Source organism: Crocodylus siamensis, chromosome 2 (genome assembly GCF_052110815.1).
Source record: "Crocodylus siamensis isolate JL-2025a chromosome 2, ASM5211081v1, whole genome shotgun sequence".
Classification (NCBI taxonomy): Eukaryota; Metazoa; Chordata; order Crocodylia; family Crocodylidae; genus Crocodylus; species Crocodylus siamensis.
The window spans coordinates 172,097,195-172,119,989 of record NC_143396.1 but is presented as its reverse complement, the minus strand read 5'-3'; the positions used below and the strand labels follow the sequence as shown (position 1 = coordinate 172,119,989).

Genomic DNA, 22,795 nt, shown 5'->3' with positions numbered 1-22,795 from the left:
GGGTTGTCCTCTCCACTGTTGTTCAATTACGCTCTTGAACCACTAGCTCAAAGTATCAGAGAACAAAGATAGGAAGTTATGCTGGCAGGAAGGAAGTTTAACACTGCATTATAAACAAATGATTTCTCTCTCTTTTTCTATAGACTATTATCTGCATATAATACAATCTAATGTATAATGCAACGTAATATCATCTCCATATAATACAGATCTGTTTTGCTGGGAGATATCTATCTATCTATAGCTCCCAGCCAAAGAGCTGTATCTGAAGATGTAAGAACTATCAAAGCATATGGCAACCTGCCAGTTATAAAATAAACCCTTATAAATCCTCTGTATTGATTTTTGCCCATATAAATAGTGATGAGGTCTCTAGAGAATATAATTCCATTTTAAACAGAACAAAGTAAAATAATTGGGGAACTAAAATTACAAGACTACAAGTCTTTAAAAAACAAACATGGTACCTCTCACTGAACAAGTTTAAAAAAAAAAAAGCAGAAATCTTGGCAAAAACTTCTAAGAAGTTGAATGAGTAAAATCAACACAGTGGAGAGGATGGACCTCCCTAAAATTTTATTTCCACATATACCACATACATATATACACACATAAACATACACACATATACATACACATAATGATCACCTTGCCCTATATTTTTAAAAGTTTCCAAAGAAAAAAGTTGTTGACAACTGTCTGGCAAACTTAAGTTAAGAATCAGTACAGAACAAATGCTGAAGAACAATAAAGGAAGGGACTCTGGCTGATTTAAAAAATATTTCACTGGATGACCACAGAACCATTGTAACGCAGTGTAATCCCTCACTAAACGGGGATTTTTCAGGCTGGGGACAGTTCAGGGAGATCGGGGAGGGGCGGGGCAGGTTAGACTGAGTTAAAAATAGCCATCCAATCTAATGCAAGTCAGGATGGGGGGGGTGGGGAGCGCTATAAGGGAGAGGATTGGGGGCAAGCAGGATCTGCAGGAACAATCCGGGTCCATAGGGAGACTGGCAGGGAACAGGCAGTATCTAGAGGGGATTGGTGGGGTCCAGGAGGGTTTGGCAGGATAAGGGGGGAAGGGGTGGTTGAAAAGGTTCCCCTTGTAATCTTACGCTATCCGTCCTGCTCCCCACCCCACATTTACTTCCATTGGTTCTGGCATTGGCAAATGTTGATAAGACCAGGACCAGGACCAGCTTGTGGGATGAGGTTTGAGAAGGGAAGCAGCAAGGGGCTGGGGACCTAAAAATAGCTAGGTGCTAGAGGGGTAGGTAGAAAAAGTGTAGTGCTGGGACTGGGGCCAGCGGCTAAGCTTTCCCAGACATGGGGCTACATTGGGAACTGTACAGAAGTTCGGGAAAGGGGTTGGCCATTTTTAGATCAATTTAATCTAGGACAGACTAAATCTCAGAGTGGGGTTAATTTAGATTAGTTAAGACATTTTTAGAGAAATCTAACCTTCCTGGAACATCTGTAACATTTGCACTTGGATCAAACTAACTGGGGATCTAAGTATAAGGTCCGAACCTGGGCAAATTAAGTTAGATCAGAAGGCAATTGTTAACACGGTCTAATCTTCCCTCATTCCTCCCAAATGTCTGCACCCCCGCCCCCAGGGGGTTAATATGGAAAGTAATGTATTTGCAATACCTGGCCTAAGCGCAGTGGTTCCAGATCAGTGGTTCTCAACCTTTTTATACTCAAGGCACCCTTTGTTAGACTCAAGATACATCTCAGAAATGCCAGGTTAGTTTTCACTCCCCACCCCACCTTTGATTCTTGCAAAGAATTCAGAAAGACCATGACTCTTTAATCATTTGAAATTTTTGCATATCTTGGGAATCACCTAATAGTGCTAACATAGCACAGCATTCCACCGCACCTTTGAAAGGATCACAAAGCAGCTCAGGGTGCTGTGGCTGGCCATTAGGTATAGCACTGTGGTTGAAAATCACTGTCTTAGATGATGTAAAGCTGGGTAATGCCAGAACTAGAAGATCATCCCTCTGTAAGGAACACCCTGTTTAACTATGCAAAAATCAGAAGGTTGCAAGATCACCAAGACATCTTATGCTTTGATTAAAAATCAAAAGCTTGTGAAAAATTTAGTCAGTATTGTAAAAGAATTGGAACAATCAAAAAAAGATATACGCTACTGTTACTTTTCAATAAAAACACAGGAAGTTCTCGACTTACGACGAACATCAATTACATTTATAAATTGACACCCCGTTTCGATGTGGGTTTTGTCTTTACAAGGGTCAATACTACATGCAGCTAGTAAGTGGCAGAAGGGGAGGGGGAAGGGAAGGGGCTTGGGGGGGGGGCAGATCAGCATCTCCCACGGTGAGGGAGGGACTAGAGCTGGGGCTAGGACAAGTGCTGCCCAGCTAGGGCCAGGTGGGTGTGGGGAGGCAGGGGGCAGCAACCTGCAGTTCCCACTGCTGCTCCCATTGCTGGTCTGGGAGGGCATTTGGGGGGAGGGGAGGGGGGAGAAAGAGTGTCCCCAGATCTGCACAGGGTTGGGCAGGCATGGCTGGGGCTGCACTTCAGGTAGGTGGCAGGGGCAGGCAATTATTTTGGGCGCAGGGCCACTTACTGAGGGTCAGGCAGCCAGGGGAAAATAAATATTTTAATTTTTTTTTTTTTTGAGGTTCTGCAGGCTGGATAGAATGGCTTGGCAGGCCACACCTGGGCCAGTGGTGGGAGCAGCAGGGGAAATAGTGCACAGCAGCAAGCCATGCCCCCTCCCCCCAATTCAGCCCCTGCTGGGCAGCACTTGCCCCAGCCCTGGTCCCTCCTTCACCGCAGTTGGGCGTTGATCTGCCCCCCACCATGCCCCTTTCACCACTTAGCAGCAGCACACAGTATTGACCAACATAAAGGAACCAATCCCCCATTTGTAACACTGTCCCTATGGAAAAATTGTTTCCAACTTACAACGTTTCAACTTAAGACAGTTTTCAGGAACCAATTGTGTCATAAGTCAGAGGACTGCCTGTATTTCTTTTGATGCAATGAACATAATATTGGAAAACATGTGCAACAAATTGTGATTAAAAGGCCACTCTTGATTTTTCTTCAGCTAAGGGTATTTATGCTTCAATTGAAATTACTTGTTCTCCAAAAGCTACATACATTAAAAACTTGGAAAGAGATTTAGGTACAGAACTCTCAGAAATGGAGATCAGAATAATGGATAAATTGATCAAAAATAAAAGATTAACAAAAAAATGGACAAACCCAAAACAGACAAACAATCTGTCACCTTTTCTTGGGCAACAAAAGAGACTTTACACATTGGGATCAAATGTATTGTTAAGAGCTGGAATAAAACTGTTCAGCTATGTACATGAGGTAAATTTACTTGTTGGTAATTTATCCTTTGAAAATGTCAGCCGTAGATTATCTCAGCAACAACATCCAAGAGCATAAAAATCCATGCAAGTCTCAATTATCCCTTAGGTCCTTCTGTATATTTGGGGAAAAATATTCATCCGAGACTCCTGAAGAAATGGAAAGGTAAGAAGCACGTGCCACTATGCAAAAGCAAAAATAACAGTTCCATATAATCTTTTTTTAATTTCCCCTATTTTCAGTGGTAGGAAACTAACAAACAGTACATCTCCAGGGAGGAATGAGGATTTATAGGTGAATACTACTATGAGTACAATTTGAGCCAACCGTTCACACCCCCAACGAAATAAAATTTCACACATACCATCACAAACAGTATCTTTACAGAAAGAAGTCTATGACAACAACACTAAAGCCACCTATGGATGCTTCCTACAGTTCAGTTATGTTCACACACTAAGGCTAGTGGGCTTAGATGGAATGGAGGATTTGACTAGTCATTGGGACCAAGTTTAGGATTTCCTACATGCAACACCAATGCATACTAAATAGCTTATCCTGCATCTCACCAACAACCTGGTGATATTTATGGCTATGAGGAGTGTTTGTTCCACAGGGCTTAGTACAGATGGCACATCATGATGACAAATATCAGACTAGAGATGCTGAGCATTTCACGAATACAAGATTTCAATATAATGACAAAAGGAGAGACGTGCCACAGTGAGTATTTGCTGTTCTTTTGCTCCCCTCTGCCACCCTCAATATTTTGTCTTCATTACAGAAAAAACATCCCATCAAGAACAGAGTGCAAAAGCCCCAGATTTTTATTCAGTGCTAAGCTCTAATTCATTAAAAGATTTACAGAGATTGAGTATTAGGGGTACAAAAAAAAAAAAAAAAAAAAAAAAAAAACCCAAACCTCAAAACAAAACATGTTTTCTTACACAGAAATAAAAATCAGATTAAAGCCACGGCTATTCCATAGGAAACGAACATTCTCCAGGATCAGTACTTTTTCAGGCTGTATGGCAGCAGGCCCAGCACATTTCTGGCACCTCCAAAAGGTGGGGAATTCCAGACAGCAGAACTGGTGCGCTTGAAGTATCGTGGCTTGCTCTTATAGAAAATGTCCTCCAGCTTCGGGCTGATGATGGTCCCAAAGAGTATGTCCGTATTGAGAGGGTTGTAGTATTGGTGGATGACAGCTTGACTAAGTTGAGACCCTGAAGAAGTAAACAGATTGAAATAATTAAACAGCAGTTCATTAAAAGACTTATAAGAATAAAAGTCTATTCTAAATGCTAACCATCCACTCTCCCTTCACCTCCATGACTGCAGCTCAAAAGGGAGGGAGCTCCAGGCCTTTGGCTTCTAGCATTGCTGAGGCCTCAGGCCATTGGCAAGAACTTAATGAAAGTAAAGGCTGTGAGTAGCAAACATTCTGCTTAGCCTTGGATCTGTAGGAAATCTGGTAAGGGGCTTTTCTCAGTTCTCTCTTGAAAGTGATATAGTTCTAGGAGTGTGCAAAATGGGCCATATTTGATTCGTTGATCCGGATCACCTGCCCCCCAATTCGATTTGGCCGAATCCAAATCTGAAGATTCAATGCTGATTTGGAGAATCAGTGATTTGGACATAGACACAGCTTTAAATGTTGTTTCTACATACCTCAAGGTACCAAGCACACATTTAAAGCTGTGTCTGTATCAGTATCACCAAGTCTTTCTGAATCAATTCGGAGGGTTCCGATTCAATTCAGAGAGATTAAAGGGTCTCCTGATTCAATTCAGATTTGAAGATTCAGCCATCAAATCAGGCCGAATCTCCACTGAATTGAATCAGGGACTGAAGCTTCACACGGCCCTATATAGTACTTCTCCTTTTGCAGCTGTCCCATGAGGTTATACAAAGTAACAGAATTAGACACTGATATGCCAGAATATGGGCCTGCCACAGATCATCTACAGGACTCAAGGGTTAATAGTTGCTTAGACACTCGGATTCTCTCTCCTGTTTGCAAACAGCACAGGACCTTTAGGAACAGTCAATGGCAAACAGATTTAGGTCCAAAACACAGGTTGCAGAAGTTACTTTAAAATTGTCCCTTTGCCTTTAACAGTGTCAGTAGTGACAATGCAGACTGCTGGTTAAAGGAAGGTTTCCCACCTACCTTAAAGACTCTAGAAACTGGCAAAGACCATTCCAGGTATAGCATTTGATCCACAAAACCCAAGGCTGGCTCCCTCAACAGGACAATGCCCACCTCTCTCACTTAAGAGGTACAGAAACCTGTTCCTAGTAGCAGCCTCACTGACAACCCTGAAAGGTCCAGGAAGATTTTCCAACTTTACAAAGGCAAATTTCAGAATAAATGTACTCATACCATTGGCCCAAGCAGGAATGGGCTTGCGAGGCTGGCTCTCATCATCTGTGGAGTCATCGCTGTTCAGATCCATCCCATAGTTGTTTGATGGATTGATCTTTGGGGGCTTGGGCCCTTTCAAGCCCTGGGGGGTCATCTGATAGGAGTTACAGAGAGAGGAATTCTAGAAATAGAAAAGAAACAGCCATAACATACAATAGCAGTGACACTGCGAAGTTATAATGAGCACAGGTAAGACCCAGGAGAGCCAAAACATTCCATTTTTTGTTCACTACCTATTATTTATGATAAAGAATAAGACCCACTGAAAACAACAAAGTTTTGGTCTAACTCAGATTTTATATTCCCGTCTCCGACCAAAGCATAAAGGCACCTAATCAATGTGGTAAGTGTCAAACTGACATGCTAACAATGCAAGTGTCTAATTTGAAAGCATCAACTCTATTCAGTACAGTAGGCTCAAATCACAAATTACTGTTCTACTCTAAACTATGGCAGTGACTTTATAGTATATCAAGAGACTATTTATGCTTTCAAATGCTCCACCATTAAGATTAATCAAGACTTCAACTTAATTGTGGTTAAGCTACCCATTACATAGGTAGTAGTCATGTTATAAGGTTTATGGTTTACTCCATTGAAGTGCTTAGCCTCAGGACTGAAAAACAGCTAGGTACTCACCTGAACTCAGTTTAAAGAAGAATCATTAACCGCAGGAACAAGCTGCATTAAACTTTCTACACCTTACTAAGAGGCACCTTGTTTTTCAGAGTGCCGTATGCCTTTACCAGCAGCCTCGAATATGACAGAATTGCTACTTAGTTTAATGCTGTTTGAGAAGCCTTGAAAGAAGGCTTTTGGTTGTATTCTGAAACTGTATGGTTAAAAATAAATTACAAAGCAGACAGAGAGACCTGAATTCCTGTGCACTTAAGTAGCCTATATACTTAACCAATACATAGATAACTGGACTTTGTTCCAGTGATGCTGACGGTATATTCTGCAGTTAAGTGAACTAGGTATTTATCTGATATGAATGTTAGCGGAGTATAGTGCATGTGTGATCATATAGATAACACTTATTCTAATTCTGATGGGAAAAACGAACTTTCATAACATACAAATAAGATGTTGCTTTAAATAAACCTGATTAAATTTGCCAACTTAGGCACAGAATGTACCCATCAGTCCTTTATTATAAATGAAGATGGAAAAGTAATATTTCATTTATCCCCAAATTATCATGCTCCAGGTTGCAAAACAGAAGACAAACCCAAGGTTATAGCCATATATACACACACATGTGGAAAATGGAATTTTGTCCTTCTATAAGATATTCCTTTCACTCTGAATGTTTAAATACTTGCTTGAAATTTCAACTTTCACATGTCAATTAAATGTTTGCATTTAAAGTTTTAAAATCTCCTGAAAAAAGATCCAGCCATTAATCTTTAATGTTTGCCTCAAATATTCTCCTTTATGATCAGCTCACAAGTAAATCATTTAATGAGAATTCAGCAACTAAGAGCTTGGAGTAGAAGTGTTTCAGCCACATAACATTATAATTCAGCAAAGATCTTGAGCCACCCTGCATATCCTGGTCCCATTGTGTGGCTATTTCTTTCATTTATTAAAGCTTTAAGTATTTTGCCTTCACCGAGATGATGTTCCTACTTTCTATGGTCTCATTCTTTCAAGAGACCCCATGCTCCCAGTAAAAGGCCATGATAAAACCAGTAATATATTGCCCTTGTAACACCTTTCTTTTCATAGATTTCATAGACATTAGGGCTGGAAGGGACCTTGGAAGGTCAAGTCCAGCCTTCTGCCCCAGGGGCAGGAAGTCAGCTGGGGTCATAGGATCCCAGCAAGAAAAACATCCAGGTTTCTCTTAAACATGTTCAAAGTAGGTGCTTGAACCATCTCCAGCAGCAGACTATTCCAGACCTTGGGAGCTCAGACAGTAAAGAAGTTCTTCCATATGTCCAGCCGGAAACAGTCTTGCAGGAGTTTATAACCTCATAGCCTTCTATAGGTAGATATGTGCTCAGGTACCAAGGTATAAAAGTCTAAGTAATCCCTATGTTAATGTGAGGGAACTGAAGAACAAAAGTTAAATGAATTGCCCCACACCACACACCAAGTCAGTGCTAGAACCAGGTACCTTTATTTAATCCAATATAACGACTACCCCACACCATCACTCCTCTAATGAAAATCTAGTAGAGACAGGACAGCAACCTCACTTCTCCCCAGGTATTCTGCCCAGGTTGCACCTTGCCAATAGTCCAAACCTCACCTCCACATCCACTGTTACATTCAGCTGTTTACTGCCAGCAGTAGCTTCTACCAACTTGGCTTTCTTCTCCTGCTCCTCTTGCAGTTTTCTTTTTTCTTGTTCTTGCTGTTCCAGCTCTGCTAGACGCTGCTCCTCCTGCTAACAATCCCAAATCACCAATGCATTAGGATTCTGTAATATGGTTTGACATATTGCAGTAGCAGATACTCTGCTATTCCAGTCAGAGAATGCTGAAGTCCCACACTCCATTTCCACCAGGCCCCTGATGGACAGATTGTGGATTGTCAACTCTACTCAAACTAGGGTTCATACTCCACATCAGGTAATTGGAATGAAAATGCCAACTTACCTAGCTGTAGCTGCTGCACTTCTTGAACACATGTCAAAAAGGAAGGTATATTTTCTAGCTGTGATTCATGGAACAAAAAAAGTGAAAATCCTAAGCTTGCTCTGGTATTTTCTGTGTTGCCCTGACCATCACATTTGCAATGCAAAGTTTGTAAAGGGCATAAATGTTATGAGAAATACATGAATGTTTAGATAAAAAGAATAAAGATGAGAAATGGTTCCAAAAAGAACCTGAAATTATTTGTTGATTGCTAGTATAGAAAGTATGGAGTCAAGAAGGGTTCCAGATAGCAATGTGAGGGCCTGAAAAAAGCCAGAAAAATTCAGAAAAAAAATTTCCTCCCCCACAAGCAGTTTGTTTGTCCCTGAAAAATTGGAAAAATTGAAAATTTTTGGAAAAATTAAAAAAACTCTCATGAAATAATTTTAGAATGATGAATAAAATGTTTAAAGACAAGGTATGCATATAGCGCTATCTGTTACTCCCCCAAAATGTTTTCTAATAACTCTGTAATAGGAAGACTTTTACGTCAGACTATCTACAGTATCAGATCACTATAATCCCTGTACACAGAGGACAAGCGGTACAGTACAATTCTCCAACACAAGAGCAAGATGCATTTCTGCCCCCACGGGGCACTGCCATTTTCACAAGAGAAGGAAGGAGAATTCAGTGTCTTCTTTGCTTGTGGACTTCCTCTATTGTTGACTTCTGATCTAGAGGTTGGTGGATCTGCTTCTGTCCTCCTGACTAGGCCTCAAAGGACTGGGATTGGACACTGGCAGCAGCATCCATTCACTCCCATAGAGATTAGAAACAAGGAGCTTATTGCCCTGCTTGGTCAAAGGCCTCAAGAGAGGAGACAGAGCAAGTCTAAAGGTTTTGGAGTTGGAAGGAACCTGCCTCCTCCTGGCCCTGTGACCTTGAGATCCACAGAAGTAGAGGCAGCGCAAAGGAGCTGAAAGTATACTTCTTTATTGAATGGTAAGAGTTTAAATTTCTCTGAATTCAGTACATTAAACTATATCTTAGCTGCATTAATATATTTTCATAACCTATGTAATTCATAATTGAATTCCTACTAATCTGATGTTTTGTGACAAATCACCCAACCTTAGCAATGAGGTGAGGCCTTCAGGGCAGGGAAGTTGTTCACAATTAACTCTGAGGAAGTCTCTTCTCCATCTATTACTAAATATGAACATGCTGTAGCTTAGTGTTTACACATACAAGCTGACCACTAAATTACATTTTTCTTTTTTTTTTCCCCCCTCAGCTAAATGGTGAGACCAACTTCTAGCACATGGAAGTATTTCCACACTGCAAGTTATTCTGAGAAAAAAAAAAGTGCTTTGCAAATATTGTCAAATGAAATATGCCTTTCCAAATAATACTAGGATGACCAAATAAACACATCCTTGTATGTAAAGAAGTGTCCTGCAGACATTAAAAAAATCCTTCATGGGTGTAAGTGAGGAGGAGGTAGACCATGATGATGAAAGTGCAAGTAGCTCTTTTCAACATTCTCGATCCAGAAGTCCTCCTACTGCTGCCGCTTCTTCTGTAACATCAGCATCATGAAGGTATGTCCAATAAACATCCTCAAGTAACCGAATACTGCAAGCAACTGTATACAAAAGACTCAATAGCTTCATTTGCTTTCTGTATACAAAAGATTCTCAACAGCTTTGACACCTGAAGATCAGGGAAAAATTAACCAAGCTCTTGCAAGAGCAATACATTCTTCTGGGACGCCGTTGTCAATAACTGAAAATGCATACTGGCAGGAAGCTTTTCAATTACTAAGACCATCATACCATTTGCCCAACAGACATTCTTTGAGCAAGCCTCTCAGAGTCAGAATACGAATGTGTAATGTAATTTGTGCAAGTAAAAATCAATGAAGCACTACTGTCTTGCAGTACTTACAGATGGATGGACAAATGTACAAGGAGAAGGAGTCTAACTTTGTAGTAACACCACTTCAACCAGTTTGTTTTTTTTTACAGAAGCACTGAAACAGGAGAGAACAGGCATACTTTACTGCAGAGTATATTAGTAATAAAATATGTGAAGTCCGACAGAAGAGTGGGAGTGGTTAAACATTTATTTGCTTTGCTGACTGATAATGCAAGTAAGATGAAAGCAGCATGGGAGATCATAATGAATAAATATCCACATATTACTGCAATAAGATGTGCATCCCATGGGCTAAACTTGTTTCTTAATGACATCGTGAAGTTGGACACTACAAAAGATCTATAGAAGAGCAAAATAAGTTATAAAACATGTAAAAGCTACTCATATTGTAGCTGCAGTCTTTAAGCAGCAGCAGGAAGAAAAGAATGCAAAGAATAAAATAGTGACACCCAAACTCTGTAGTAAAACTAGATGGGGTGGAGTGGTGCTCTCATTTGAAAGTTTACCAGAAAACAAAGAAGATCTTCAAAAACCAGTAATAATTGAGGATCTTAAAGTACCCAGAAGTGTAAGGAACACTGCCCTTGATGAGGATGTCTTCTGGATTCAGCTGCAGAACTCCCTGAAGACTGCTGAAGAAATTGGCTTTAGAATCACTGCATCTGAATCAGACAGTGCACTCTTGTCAGACATTCCTTTTCCAAATGGCCCAGATAGATTCTCAAAAACAGATGATTTTAAGTGCATCTCCACTTAAAAGAACAGAAGAAAGAAAAGTGAAAGACTATTAACAGATGGGAAGAATTTTGTTGCCAATCAATTGAGACTGCTACAGATCTCTTGGATCCAAGATTCAAAGGCAGAAATGTTAGTGATGAATGATAGCACTGCTACTGCATTTGACTGGATTACGAAACAAGCAACACACTTAGGACTTGATGTTGGAAAGGTACTTTCAAATGTTGCAGAATACAGAACATCTTCAGGTATTTGGTCCAGGAATGCAGTCTGGGACTCTGTCAAGCATATCTCTCCTGCAACACGGTGGCAAGACCTTTGCACAACACTGCCTCTGACTCCTCTTGATTCTCACTTGCTTCCGATTTCTCCATCTTCTGCAGCATGTGAAAGAAACTGCTCTATATTTGGAAACACTCGCACCAAATCAAGAAATAAACTAACGTGTGAAAGAGTAGAAAAGCTTGTCTCAATCCGGACAAACCTTCAGTTTTCAGAATTCCATGAAGTCGATACAAATGAAAGATCAGAAGAAGCAGAAACTGCTGATAGTGATAGCTCAGAAAATGAGACTGATTAGACAGTTTCATGTAGCAATTTTTTCCCCCATTTTTCTCAGCTCTTTTTGTAAAAATGAATGCTTTCTGTAGTCTCCTCCAGTGTCAAGGAGCTAAGTCAAGAATACATAGCTTTCTTAGTTTTACTATAATGTTGATGGTTTCTTCCATTTTCAAATTTAATTTTTGCCTGCTTCTCATAAGCTGGCGAAAGCTAAGAGATGCTAAGCTCCTTAGAGTTCAGAAGCTTGTAGCTCCAATTGTAACAAATATTAAAAATTTTTTAAAATCAATTAAATTAGTAAATTTGCAATTATTGTCTGACTAAACTATACTTTTAAATTGAATATACCAAACAAGATAATTTTAATGAGCAACCCAAGTTATACATAATACATTTTATGTTCTTAAAGTAGCAAAGTGAATTTAGATCTGTAAAGGGTGCTAAGAAAATAAATCTATTTCAATTTTTCCCAAAATTTCTGTTTTTTTCTAGAAAAGACCCAGAAAAACCCATTTTATTCCCCATGGCATCAAAATTCCCAGAAATTTTACATCTCTAGCTCCAGAGAGATACAAATTCAAGGTTACACCCCTGAAAAAATATCAAACAGGGGTCAGCAACATTTTTGGGCAGAGTGCCAAAAATACCTGGAACTTCAACTTGTAAGATGTTGGCGTGCCAGGAGCAGACAGCGAGGGAGCTGTGAGGGGTTCAATCCTTGTTGTAGCAACACAGCTCGAGCCCCTTCCCCAGAACGCACGTGCCAAGCAAAATGCCTATGCATGCCACACACTGGCATGTGTGCTGGGGGTTGCCTACTCATTCTACAAAAATATACTTCCCCAATTCCAGGAGCACCATAGCTCCACACTGATGCAGAGAAATCCCTTACCCGTTTTTTCTTTTCCTCCATCTCTTGTCGGAGCCGCTCCTTCTCCCTAGCTGCCATTAGTTCCTTCTGCTGGCGAAGGATTTTCTCTTTCTCTTGCCGCTCACGTTCCCTTGGAATCAAGAAACATATGAAAATAATAGTGTACAGAATGTCTCTCACCCATGGTGACTACCACTCACCCTTTTTCATTAAGGCTCTCATCAGCTACCCACAGTTTCCCATTAGTGGGCCCAGAACTTCTTCCTTTCTACTCATGAGTCTCCAGACCAGCATTGACTGAACACATGCAGTCCCTCACTTTTTTGCCAGAACCTTTCACTGCCACTCAACTCCTGGGTCATGGCAGAGGGTCATGGTATGTAGAGGAAGGTCATGTTTCACCTCTCTGCCTGGATCCTCTCCTGTTCCTTCTTCTTCTCAAGCTCTCTCTCTGCAGCCAGCTGCCTCTCCCTCTCTTGCTCTGCTTGTCTCTGTTCTGCGATCTTCCTCACTCGTTCTTGCTCCTCCTCCTTCCTTTTCTGCATTAGTTCCTTGTGTCGGCGCTCCTCCTCCTCCTGGTAAGCAAATCAAAGCACTTATCCACACAATACAAGGTAACGGGGATGGGGAGAACCCAGAAGCCAGCTGGCTTGACCCATCTCCTGGGAGCTTATCATTACAGCATTTACTCTGAAGCCTATAAAATATGAAATGCTGAAGCTTTCAATATACTTTGTCATCCCTTTCAGCAATCAACAATCACTGCTCAGCCCCCAGCTTGGTGACCTCAAAGAATAATACTGTGCACTGATGGCATGATCAGTGTTTACTGGACCATGTGTGCAACTGTAGTGGAGATTCTTTGTACATTAAGTGGCTTTGTATTTCCCCTTCCACCAGTGCCCAGATTCAGCAAATTGTAGGGATAGTGTTTTGAAGCTTTAAAAAAAAAAATCACTGATGTATCACTTATGTTTTCTCATTAAGGATAAGTAAAAGAAGTCTGTTTAAGGACTCAGGGTGAAATGGTTAGAAACCAAAGGAAAATTACAAACAGACCCATGGGCAGGGAACAGTGGGGTGGCACTGAGGAGTCTAGAAAGGAATAGTGAGGATTATGGGGAAAAAGAACCCATTCCTTTGCCCTCCAATAGCCTCATTGTTGTTCATTTTCTCCCTGTTAAATTCTCCAGGCCTCCCCCCAGCTACAGTAGGTGGTAATGATACTTTACTCAGGCATGCACCAATAGAGATTTTGGGGGCCAATACCGATAGCCAGTTTTTAAGGGGGCATATTGGACAATATCAATTTGATTTCTCATACAGCTGCATGCAGCTGGTAAGTCTGTTGTGGTGAAAGGGGAGGGAAGGGGCATGGAAGGGCAGATCAATGACCCCTGCAGTGAGGGAGCGGGGCAAGGGCAGACACTGTCCAGCCAGGGTGGGGAGGGGTGTGGGATGGAACTGCAGCTTGTCTGGGGAGCATGGGGGAGCAGAGGAGGGTGGCTCCCACTGTTGTGCGCACCCGGGAGGCACAGGGGAGAGAGGTGGGGGGGGGGGGAGGGGAGGGGAGGGGTGTGGTGTGCTTCTGGGTCTGCGCAGGGCAGGCTGGAGCCAAGGCTGTGCCAGCCTCTTCTTGGCAGGGCTCGGGGGCGCAGTGGCAGCACTGGGAGGGGGCTACAGTGGAGGGGGCTGCAGCCACCCCAAAATTTCACCATAGCTTCCCATCCCAGCACTGCTGCCACCCGCCCAGAGTGCAGCCCTGGCTCTTCCTGGCATGTGGCTGGAGGCAGAGCGTTGAGCCAGGGCTGCACTCCAGGCGGGTGATGCTAGGAAAGGGTTTGAGGTGGGGGAGGCAGCTATAGCAAAATTTGGGGTGGCTACAGTACCCCCCCCCCCCAAACAGCGCCCTCCCAGCACCACCACCGCCTGCTCCAAGCCCAGCCCCTACCAAGAAGAGCTCAGCACAGCCCCAGCCGGCTCAGACCCAGGGGCACATGCCCTCCCCCACCCCGGACAAACCATGGATCTGTCCCACAGCCACCCCACCCTGGTTGAGCAGCGCCTGCCCTATTCCTCCCCTCACCGTGAGGAGCATTGATCCACCCTCCCACATCCCCCTTCCCCGCCCGCCCCAACAGACTTACCAACCGCACACAGCTCTCTAAGCTGCTGTGCTGTGTTGCTTGCTGCCTGCGTGCTGAGCTGTGGCTGCATGCACAGGCATTTAATCAGCCGCACTGGGCCGATTTCCAATACACCCAATTTTCTTTATATCAGTATCAATCCAAAAAAAAAAAAAATCAGACCAATGTATCAGTGAACCTCTGATTCTAGTGATGGCTAAGGGACAGCGGAGTACTACTTCACTGCTACCCTGGCACATCTTTGCCCTTCCTGTACACCAGGTCCCAGCATAGCTCTCACCAGCTGCAGTGCTTTCAATTTTCGGGCATCCTCATCTTGCTTGCGCCGAGCTTCAGCTTCTTCCATTTTCTTGGCAGCTACTCTCTTCTTTATCTTCTCCTCTGCCAATCTCTCTTCCCGCACCTGAGCAACACAAATGTCCACACCTTACAGTATTAAATGGGACAGTTTCCCTTCTATGCATCATAACAGTATGCAGGAAATAAATCTTATTATGAGGCATGGTGGCCTCTCTACAGAGTCCAGAATCTGCCTGTTCCTTAGACCAGGACCGTCCAACTATGGGTCGTATGGGCCCACAAGGGGTTAAATTGTGGCCCCCGAGGGCTCCTGCAGACAGCTCCCTCTATGACTCCAGCTACAATAGCAGTTAGAGGCTCCAGGGGCAGAGCAGTGCAGGGAGTGGACAGCCGGACAGAGAGAAAGTGTAACAGGGGGTGGGAGGGGCATCGCTGATACAAAGTATAGCAGGGGTTCCCTGCACCCAGGTGTAGTGTAGCAGTAGACGGTAAGGTTCAGTCAAGCAGGGTTGCTGAGGCTGAAGCTGGCGCTAGGGCAATGAGCCAAAGCCAGTGTGTGGGGGTGAGGTAGAAGGTCCAATCTAATTGGTGTGGGGGCTGGGGCCAGAACTGATATGTGCAGGGCTAGGACCAGGGCCAGATCCAGCATGCATGGGCTGGGGCTGGTCCAACAGGGCCTGATCCAGCATGCATGGGGCTAGGGATGCAGCTAGGGTGGCAGGGCTGGTGTGCCCAATCCCCTGTGGGGCTGGGGCCACAGATGCACAGGACTGGGGACCAATCTGGTGTATGTCAAATTGGGCCCGCAGACTGGATAGGGCCTTCAGACCCGCCCTACAACACTCATCCAGCCTTAAGAGCTAAAAGTGGGGGCACCACTACCTTTTATCATAAATGGTTTGGCAGCAGTAACCTCTTCCTCTGGGTGTATATAATACAGCCCATTGGTACAACCATAGAAGACAGTCCAGAATCCAGCAGCATTTGGGACAGTTCACCAGCACGTATGCAGCATATTTCAGAACAGTCATAGCCATCGGCTCACAGCAGATTTTTATTTGCATGGCAGGAACAAAGCAGACCAAAAGCCAGATAGTCTGATTTCCATCTGGTTTAAATGGGTTTTTTAGCAGCAAAGCAACAAGTTATAGATAAGGAGACAAAGGAGGAAGACAGGCCCTGCAGACAATGCTGTCCTCACTTCAATTTTAACAGTGCAAGAACCTTAGGCACAAGGTGAAGCAGAAAGTGGGATAAGAAAGATGGCCTATTTCTGCCTGTTCTTTAGCATTAACCGGATTGGGAATCAACTTGTAATGAAGCCTAAGGTGCTAAATGTACCCCATTCTGCCTCATAATGCCAGCCAACAAGGGATTCTATCTGAGGTTAGCAATAATCGCCCAAAGGGTTCAAACCATTAGCTCTGAGGTTCCAATTGGACCTTTGATCTACTGAAACATTTGTACATTGGCTCTCTGAATTTGGGCAGCATCCTTCTGCCCTTTCCTTCCTCTAAGAAAAGACATAACCTATTAGAATGGAGTTCTCTCTATCCCTACTGCATGCTCTGCCTATTCCCCTGAGAAACCAGCATTCCCAAGAGACTCTGTAGCCAGGCATGGCCTTACCTTCTCAGTTTTCTCATCAACTTGAGCAAGTTTCTGCTCAATGCGCCGTTTCTTTTCCTCTTCTATCTGCTCTACACGTTCCCGAGCCTGGAGCACCTTGCGAAGACGTTCCTCCCGCTTCCTGTAGGACACAGTTCAGGTTCTAGTTTTATTACTGTAGTACCCAAAGACCATGACTTCATTGCTCTGCCTGCTTACAAACACGAGGGGCCTCATCCCAAAAGCTTACAATTTAAGCATAAGATAAGAGATGGCCAACAGATACAATTGGGAAAGTACAGGATTGAGAAGACAATACTGATAAGCATGCTGGAGAGTGATTTTACCATACCAACAATTTACTCATTGCCAAGTTTTTGCCAAGAGGGAGCTCCTCTCTTGCACAAAGGGCTGCACAACAGAATGCAAAATGATGCTTCTTTGAACATTTCAAAGGGTGATAGACCTGGTATCACAGGTCAAAGGCAGAAATTGACTTTTCAGTGCTCAAGAAATGGTTGGTAGAGTGAGGATAAACCTACAAAGGGCCTTAAGTAGCTAACATGTGATGCAACTGAGAAGGGATGGTCACTGTAAGAGTATATAAAGAAAGAGGATGAGTTCAAGGTGATGGGTTCAGAGAAAAAATGTGGCATCAGCACTTGGAACAGATATAAGCTGGGCCCAACTACAAGCATTTAGGCCAGAGAAAAGGATCTTGCAGTAATCAATATGGCAAGAGTTTTAGCAGATTGACTGGAAAGGCTGCACATTCAGTACATTCTGTAGAAAGAATACGCACAACTTACACATAGCCAGACCCAGTTAGAAGCAGTCTGAAGCCAAGCCAGAGAAGGAAAAGCAACTCACAATTTCATCTCCTCTAGGCGTCTTCTCTTTTCTTCTTCCAGCTTCTGTTTTCTTTGCTGCTCTGCATCCTGCTTTTTCCTCAAACTCTCTAGGCGCTGCCGCTCCTTCTCCTGAGGTAGACAGGATGCTCAGCTTACACCTGCCTGATGGGGCCTATTTCTGCCCCATGTTGTTTGGTAACATACCAGGAAACTGTCTGCCCATACACACAGACTGGGAAAGGAACATTTCTGAACACAGCACAAGCAGCTCTGTTCCACAGCCACCGTGGGCAGGTATAAATAGATATAATGGAAAAGGACAAGGGGACCAGTTTTAATTCTGCTGCCACCGTTTCTTGGAGTAGGAAAGGAGGTTTGGAAGTTGGTTCAGAAGCCTCATCCCAAAGTCCAAACAATACATTTCTGCAGTGTGTTCAGGCAGGCAAGGCTGTCAGCAGTTTGCTTTTCTGCTAAATACACTACAATAGGCCTAATATCACTAACTAGTGTTAGCATTAAGATACCAGAAAGCACAGAAGTAATTGGGAGACGAAAGAGGTGACACCTAAGGAAACCTTTGCTCGCATCAAACTCATAGATCCCCCATTGCCCTTGCTCTTCGTGCAGTTTCTCAATGCTTTGCAACATGGCCTGCATATCTCCAGCTGAGGCAGCCTGGAAAGGCTCTATCACAGCCCCACACAACAGACAGGAATTTTGTATTGATTTATCTCAAGCACAACCTACTTAACTCAGGCTAAATGGCAAATATAACAGCCAGACTGCCTCCAGGGCAGGGCATTAATGGTACTTCTACACAGCAGTGATTGAGTGGCTAGACTGCATAGTCAAACTAGAGTCAGATTTACCAGGCACAGATACTGGTAGCCGACTAAGCCATGTCAACATAAACGTCACTGAAGACTGCATCCCTACCTGAGAAGCAGGGGAAATACTCTAGATACTAACTAAGATTCTGTAACAGTGGAACAAGCTACCAGAGAAAAGAGAAGTAATATGGGTGATTCCGCCAGAGCGTTCTCATTGTTTTAGGGACAGTATATCTAGGGTGCCTGTATAAATTCCTGGCTTTACCCTGCTCTTCACTGGAAGGGTTAACCTTGTCTGCTCAGAAAAACTGTATTGTGCTAAATGACCACCTGACAAAGGTCCGGTCAACATTTATGGAGGTTCTTCTGGACAAACAGCCTGCACTAGGAAGCACTGACTTACACTTGTTGAACTCTATATCATCTGTAACTGTGACTAGAATGAAGTAGCAATGTACCCTGTTCCATGCAGTGGTAGCAGCAAAGGAACCAGGAGTCCCTTCCTTGCAATGATAACACCCCTACTAATTAAGGAAAGGCTTGTGCTGTCAATAGGAACACCAGTGAGGTTAAATTGCAGGTTGGATCCTTCACTACTGGGGAAAAGAGAAGCCTATTTTTGAGAGTACAGCAGGACCCACTAACAGGTGCAAGCCTGCAGACTTCTAGCACTCCATTAGCTGTTCCAGTGGTAAATTACTAGAAACAGGCTGCTGAATCTTGGCCATAGTACCTGAATTCCTGCCTTTTTAGAGCACAATTCTTCTAATTTCCCACCCCTCTGTTCTCTACTTGGACTTCAGTGGAGCTACTTGTATGGAATCATAGGGTTGGGAAGGCATCACAAGGGTCATCTAGTCCAACCCCCTGCACAAACACTCTTTCAGAATGACAGCAAATTGGCAGATTCCTACTGTCCTTTCAAAAGGTTGACTTCTCTTCTCCCACCAATTCAAAAAACATGGAAGTGTGCATTCATGTCAGTGGATGGATAAAAGAGGGCTCAGTGCCTGTTAGTAATGTGAGAAGTGAATCTATTATAAGTTTTGGTCCATTACATTAATGTAGTCATTACTTACAACAAAACTGCCCTGTGTAAACAGAATATAGGGAAATCAATAGTTACTCCTTTTGGAAATTACTGTATAATCCTAGAACCAGACCTCTCAGCTCAAACTCCTATCACTCCAGCAAAACTGCTGTGGGCAAGTGTAGGGGTCTGGAAGCGTAAGACTCTACATCATGGCAAGTGTCTTCCTGCATTAAGACCTTGATTTCTGGAAGGTATTTTATCTCACCCTTGCCAACTCCTAGTCACAACAATCAGATTGCATCGATTCTGACCACCATAGCTCCCAGGCTCTGAATTATTGATCCCATATTGACTCAACCATCAGGCCCTGTGTCTTATGACAAAAAGGGTATTCAATGACCTTTAGATTTTATGGTAAAACTGGAAGAAGTGTTTGAGCTCAACAGAGAACTGCTACTTCTCTGCATGGAAAAGCTTTAAGAGGAAAGTATGATATACAGAGTATCCTAAAAACACCTGTAAACTTGATCTACATTATTCATACCAGTGTTAAGAAATCCACACAGCCTCTGTATTCCCGTCAAATATAGTTCCTCCAACAATGACTGACACTCAGGATAGAATGCTACCACCCAGGCACAGACCCACAGAAACCTGGACTCCACTCTTGCTAAGTGACCAATTTAAGGATGTTTTAATTACTTAAGAGCCATCTTTCCACAACCCCCTCAAATTTTCTCCTTACTCCATTATCATTACACAGGAAGCTTATGCTTCAAATCTCTGTCATTAGCATTTTTAAACTCAGAAACCCTCTCAGCCCAACAGCTAGACCGGTTCTCCCTCACCCTTCCATCCAACAGACATAGGACTTCTCGCCTTACCTTGGGATCAGTTCGGAGTGGAGTGTTGTGTTTAATGAAAGATTTCACAATATTATTTCGCCCCACAGAGCTTGGTGTCATAAGCAGCTGGTTCTTTTGCACAGTGTGCAAAAAGGTCTTGAAAGGACGCACAACCTGTCAACAGTATGGCGAATCAGTCATAGTTTCATAGTTTCTAGGGTCAGAAGGGACCTGAGCAGATCATCGAGTCCGACCCGCTGCCATGGCAGGAAAAAGTACTGGGGTCAAACAACCCCAGCAAGGTGTACATCTAGCCTCCTCTTAAAGATCCCCAGGGAGGAGCCTGCACCACTTCTCTTGGAAATTGGTTCCAGGTCCTAGCCGCCCTGACCGTGAAGTAGCGCCTCCTGATGTCTAGCCTGAATCTACCCACTGCTACCTTGTGACAGTTATTCCTGGTCGCTCCTAGTAGTGCATGGGGGAACAGGGACTTCCCCAGTGCCTGCTGGTCCCCTTTGACTAGTCTGTAACAGGCAACTAGATCCCCCCACCTCAGCCTGTTCTTGTGGAGGCTGAACAGGTTCAGGTCCCATAGCCTCTCCTCGTAGGGCCTGCCCCGCTACCCCCTGATCATGTGAGTGGTCCTCCTCTGGACCCTCTCCATGTTGTCCATATCCTTCTTAAAGTGCGGCGCCCAGAACTGGACGCAGTACTCCAGTTGCGGCCAGACCAGTGCTGCATAGAGGGGGAGGATCACCTCCTTGGACCTGCTTGAGATGCATCTGTGGATGCATGACAAGGTACAGTTGGCCTTCCTGACTGCATCCCCGCACTGCCGGCCCATGTTCATCTTGGCATCAATGACGACTCCAAGATCCTTTTCTGCCTCTGTACTCACAAGAAGGGAGTTCCCCAACCTGTAGGTATGGTGCTGGTTGTTCCTCCCCAGGTGCATCACTTTGTACTTATAGGTGTTGAATCTCGTCCTATTCTCATCCGCCCACCCCTGTAATCTGTCTAGGTCTGATTGCAGCCTATTCCTCCCTTCTAGCGTGCCCACATCCCCCCACATCTTAGTATCATCAGCAAATTTAAACAGGGTGCTTTTTACTCCCTCGTCCAAGTCACTGATGAAGATGTTGAACAGCGCAGGCCCGAGGACCTGACAGAACAGGGAAGGGAACATATGCTGGGGATGAGACATTGCTTTACCTTGCTTGCTGGGCAGGGAGGAGATGGAGTCTTTTTTCTGGGAGGGGAGAGCCCACCTTCTGCTGCCTGCTGCCCATCATACAGCTGATCCACAGCTTTCTTGTAACTTGGTTTTCTCCTGCAAAAGTTAATTCAGTCCCCATTATTCAGTCACACTATACTGGAACTCCCTTTTCCTGATCTCAGGTGTGCACAATCCATCTCATTCACCCATATGCTACTATCCCATTCCCCAAAACCTTCAGTGTAGAAGCTAATACAGACTAACAATCTGCCAAATCCTTAATTTCCACTCAAAGAACAAGGTCAGCCAAGGAGATAGCGAGAACTACTTCTTAGACAGAACACCCATCTTGAAAGCTTTCCTTCCTTTCTCATACCCTTGTGTGACAAGGTATTTAGCAGAATTCACAGGATTTGCTGGAAGTTGACAGGGCTGCACCAAAAGCGCTTCTGCTATAGCCTTGAACTTGCGAAGTCTAGGCTTTCAACTGTGTGCCTTAGCACCTGCACAACCCCAGCCCCCATCTTGAAAGCTGGAGCTTCCTCTCCATGCCACATATTGGTGAAAGACAGAGCCATTGGGAGACAGAAGCAACTGGGACAGAAACCCAAGCAGCTACGAAGTGGGATACTGATGAAAATGCACAGCCTCAAACTATTCTGTCTCATGGATTTTAAAGCCATTTTATTTTGTGGCTTTTCATATTGTGGCTGGTTTAATGACCTGGTTGACAAGTTCTCATAATACCATGCTACGAAGCATAGAGAAAAAGAGAATTTAATATAGCCAGATTGAGGTTTTCAGCTTCCATCAAAACCATAAAATGTTGAACAAAAAAAATTGACCCAGACAGCCAACCTATTCCCATTGTTTTCATGATACTTCAAGAACATACCTCACACTCTGGGGAGGTTCCAGGGTCTCACCACTCCCATTTGAATTGCTCTCTGAAGAGAAATGCCTACAGTTAGTCCAAGGTAAAAAGTTCCCTTCAACAGAAATCTGAAGGCAGACTAAGTTTAGCAGCTCAGCCTATTGAGTAAATAGTAAGTCACAAGAAGTGTTGCCCGGCAGGTGCCAGGAGCCACACACAAAAAGAGACTTTCATTCTAAACACAAGAAACAATATCATATAGCTTTCAAACAACATGGACACTTTGGGCATATGTTAAGAGACAAAATATTGTAAAACTATGCAGCCAACAGTGCATTAACAGTACTATATAAAATGCTGTAGCCTTTTGCTCACAAACCTGCTGAGATAAACTACCTAAGTCTGTAGGAGGTTTCAGCCCCTCCAGCTCTGCCCATGAGATAACAGGACCCACCCGCCCAGCTTCTTTAGAGGAAAACACAATTTCCAAATGCTTCCTGAATGGAGAAAAACAACGTGCCATGATGCCAGAAAACAAATGATAAAAAGAAAAAATTAAAAATGCCCTCCCCCTCCAAACCAGATGACTGCTGGTTGCAACCTT

The 22,795-nt window shown here is 43.6% G+C and overlaps 1 protein-coding gene across 4 annotated transcripts in view; it reads right to left on the bottom strand.

Annotated features, from left to right (window-relative positions):
• Positions 1-3,304: 3,304 nt before the first annotated feature.
• INCENP (inner centromere protein) overlaps positions 3,305-22,795 on the bottom strand; it is a 34,009-nt gene continuing 14,518 nt past the window's right edge. For 3 of the 4 annotated variants that reach the window (XM_090032305.1, XM_090032306.1, XM_090032308.1), the window contains exons 7-17: positions 22,213-22,264; positions 21,314-21,431; positions 20,141-20,275; positions 17,413-17,522; positions 16,564-16,684; positions 14,915-15,037; positions 12,890-13,062; positions 12,509-12,617; positions 8,049-8,186; positions 5,750-5,912; positions 3,305-4,589 (exon numbers count right to left, since the gene is read on the bottom strand). In XM_090032305.1, coding sequence (XP_089888431.1) covers positions 4,372-4,589; positions 5,750-5,912; positions 8,049-8,186; positions 12,509-12,617; positions 12,890-13,062; positions 14,915-15,037; positions 16,564-16,684; positions 17,413-17,522; positions 20,141-20,275; positions 21,314-21,431; positions 22,213-22,264 — 1,460 coding nt within the window. In that variant the 3' untranslated portion in view covers positions 3,305-4,371. The remainder of the gene's footprint in view (positions 4,590-5,749; positions 5,913-8,048; positions 8,187-12,508; positions 12,618-12,889; positions 13,063-14,914; positions 15,038-16,563; positions 16,685-17,412; positions 17,523-20,140; positions 20,276-21,313; positions 21,432-22,212; positions 22,265-22,795) is intronic. The other variant, XM_090032307.1, reaches the window with a different exon arrangement.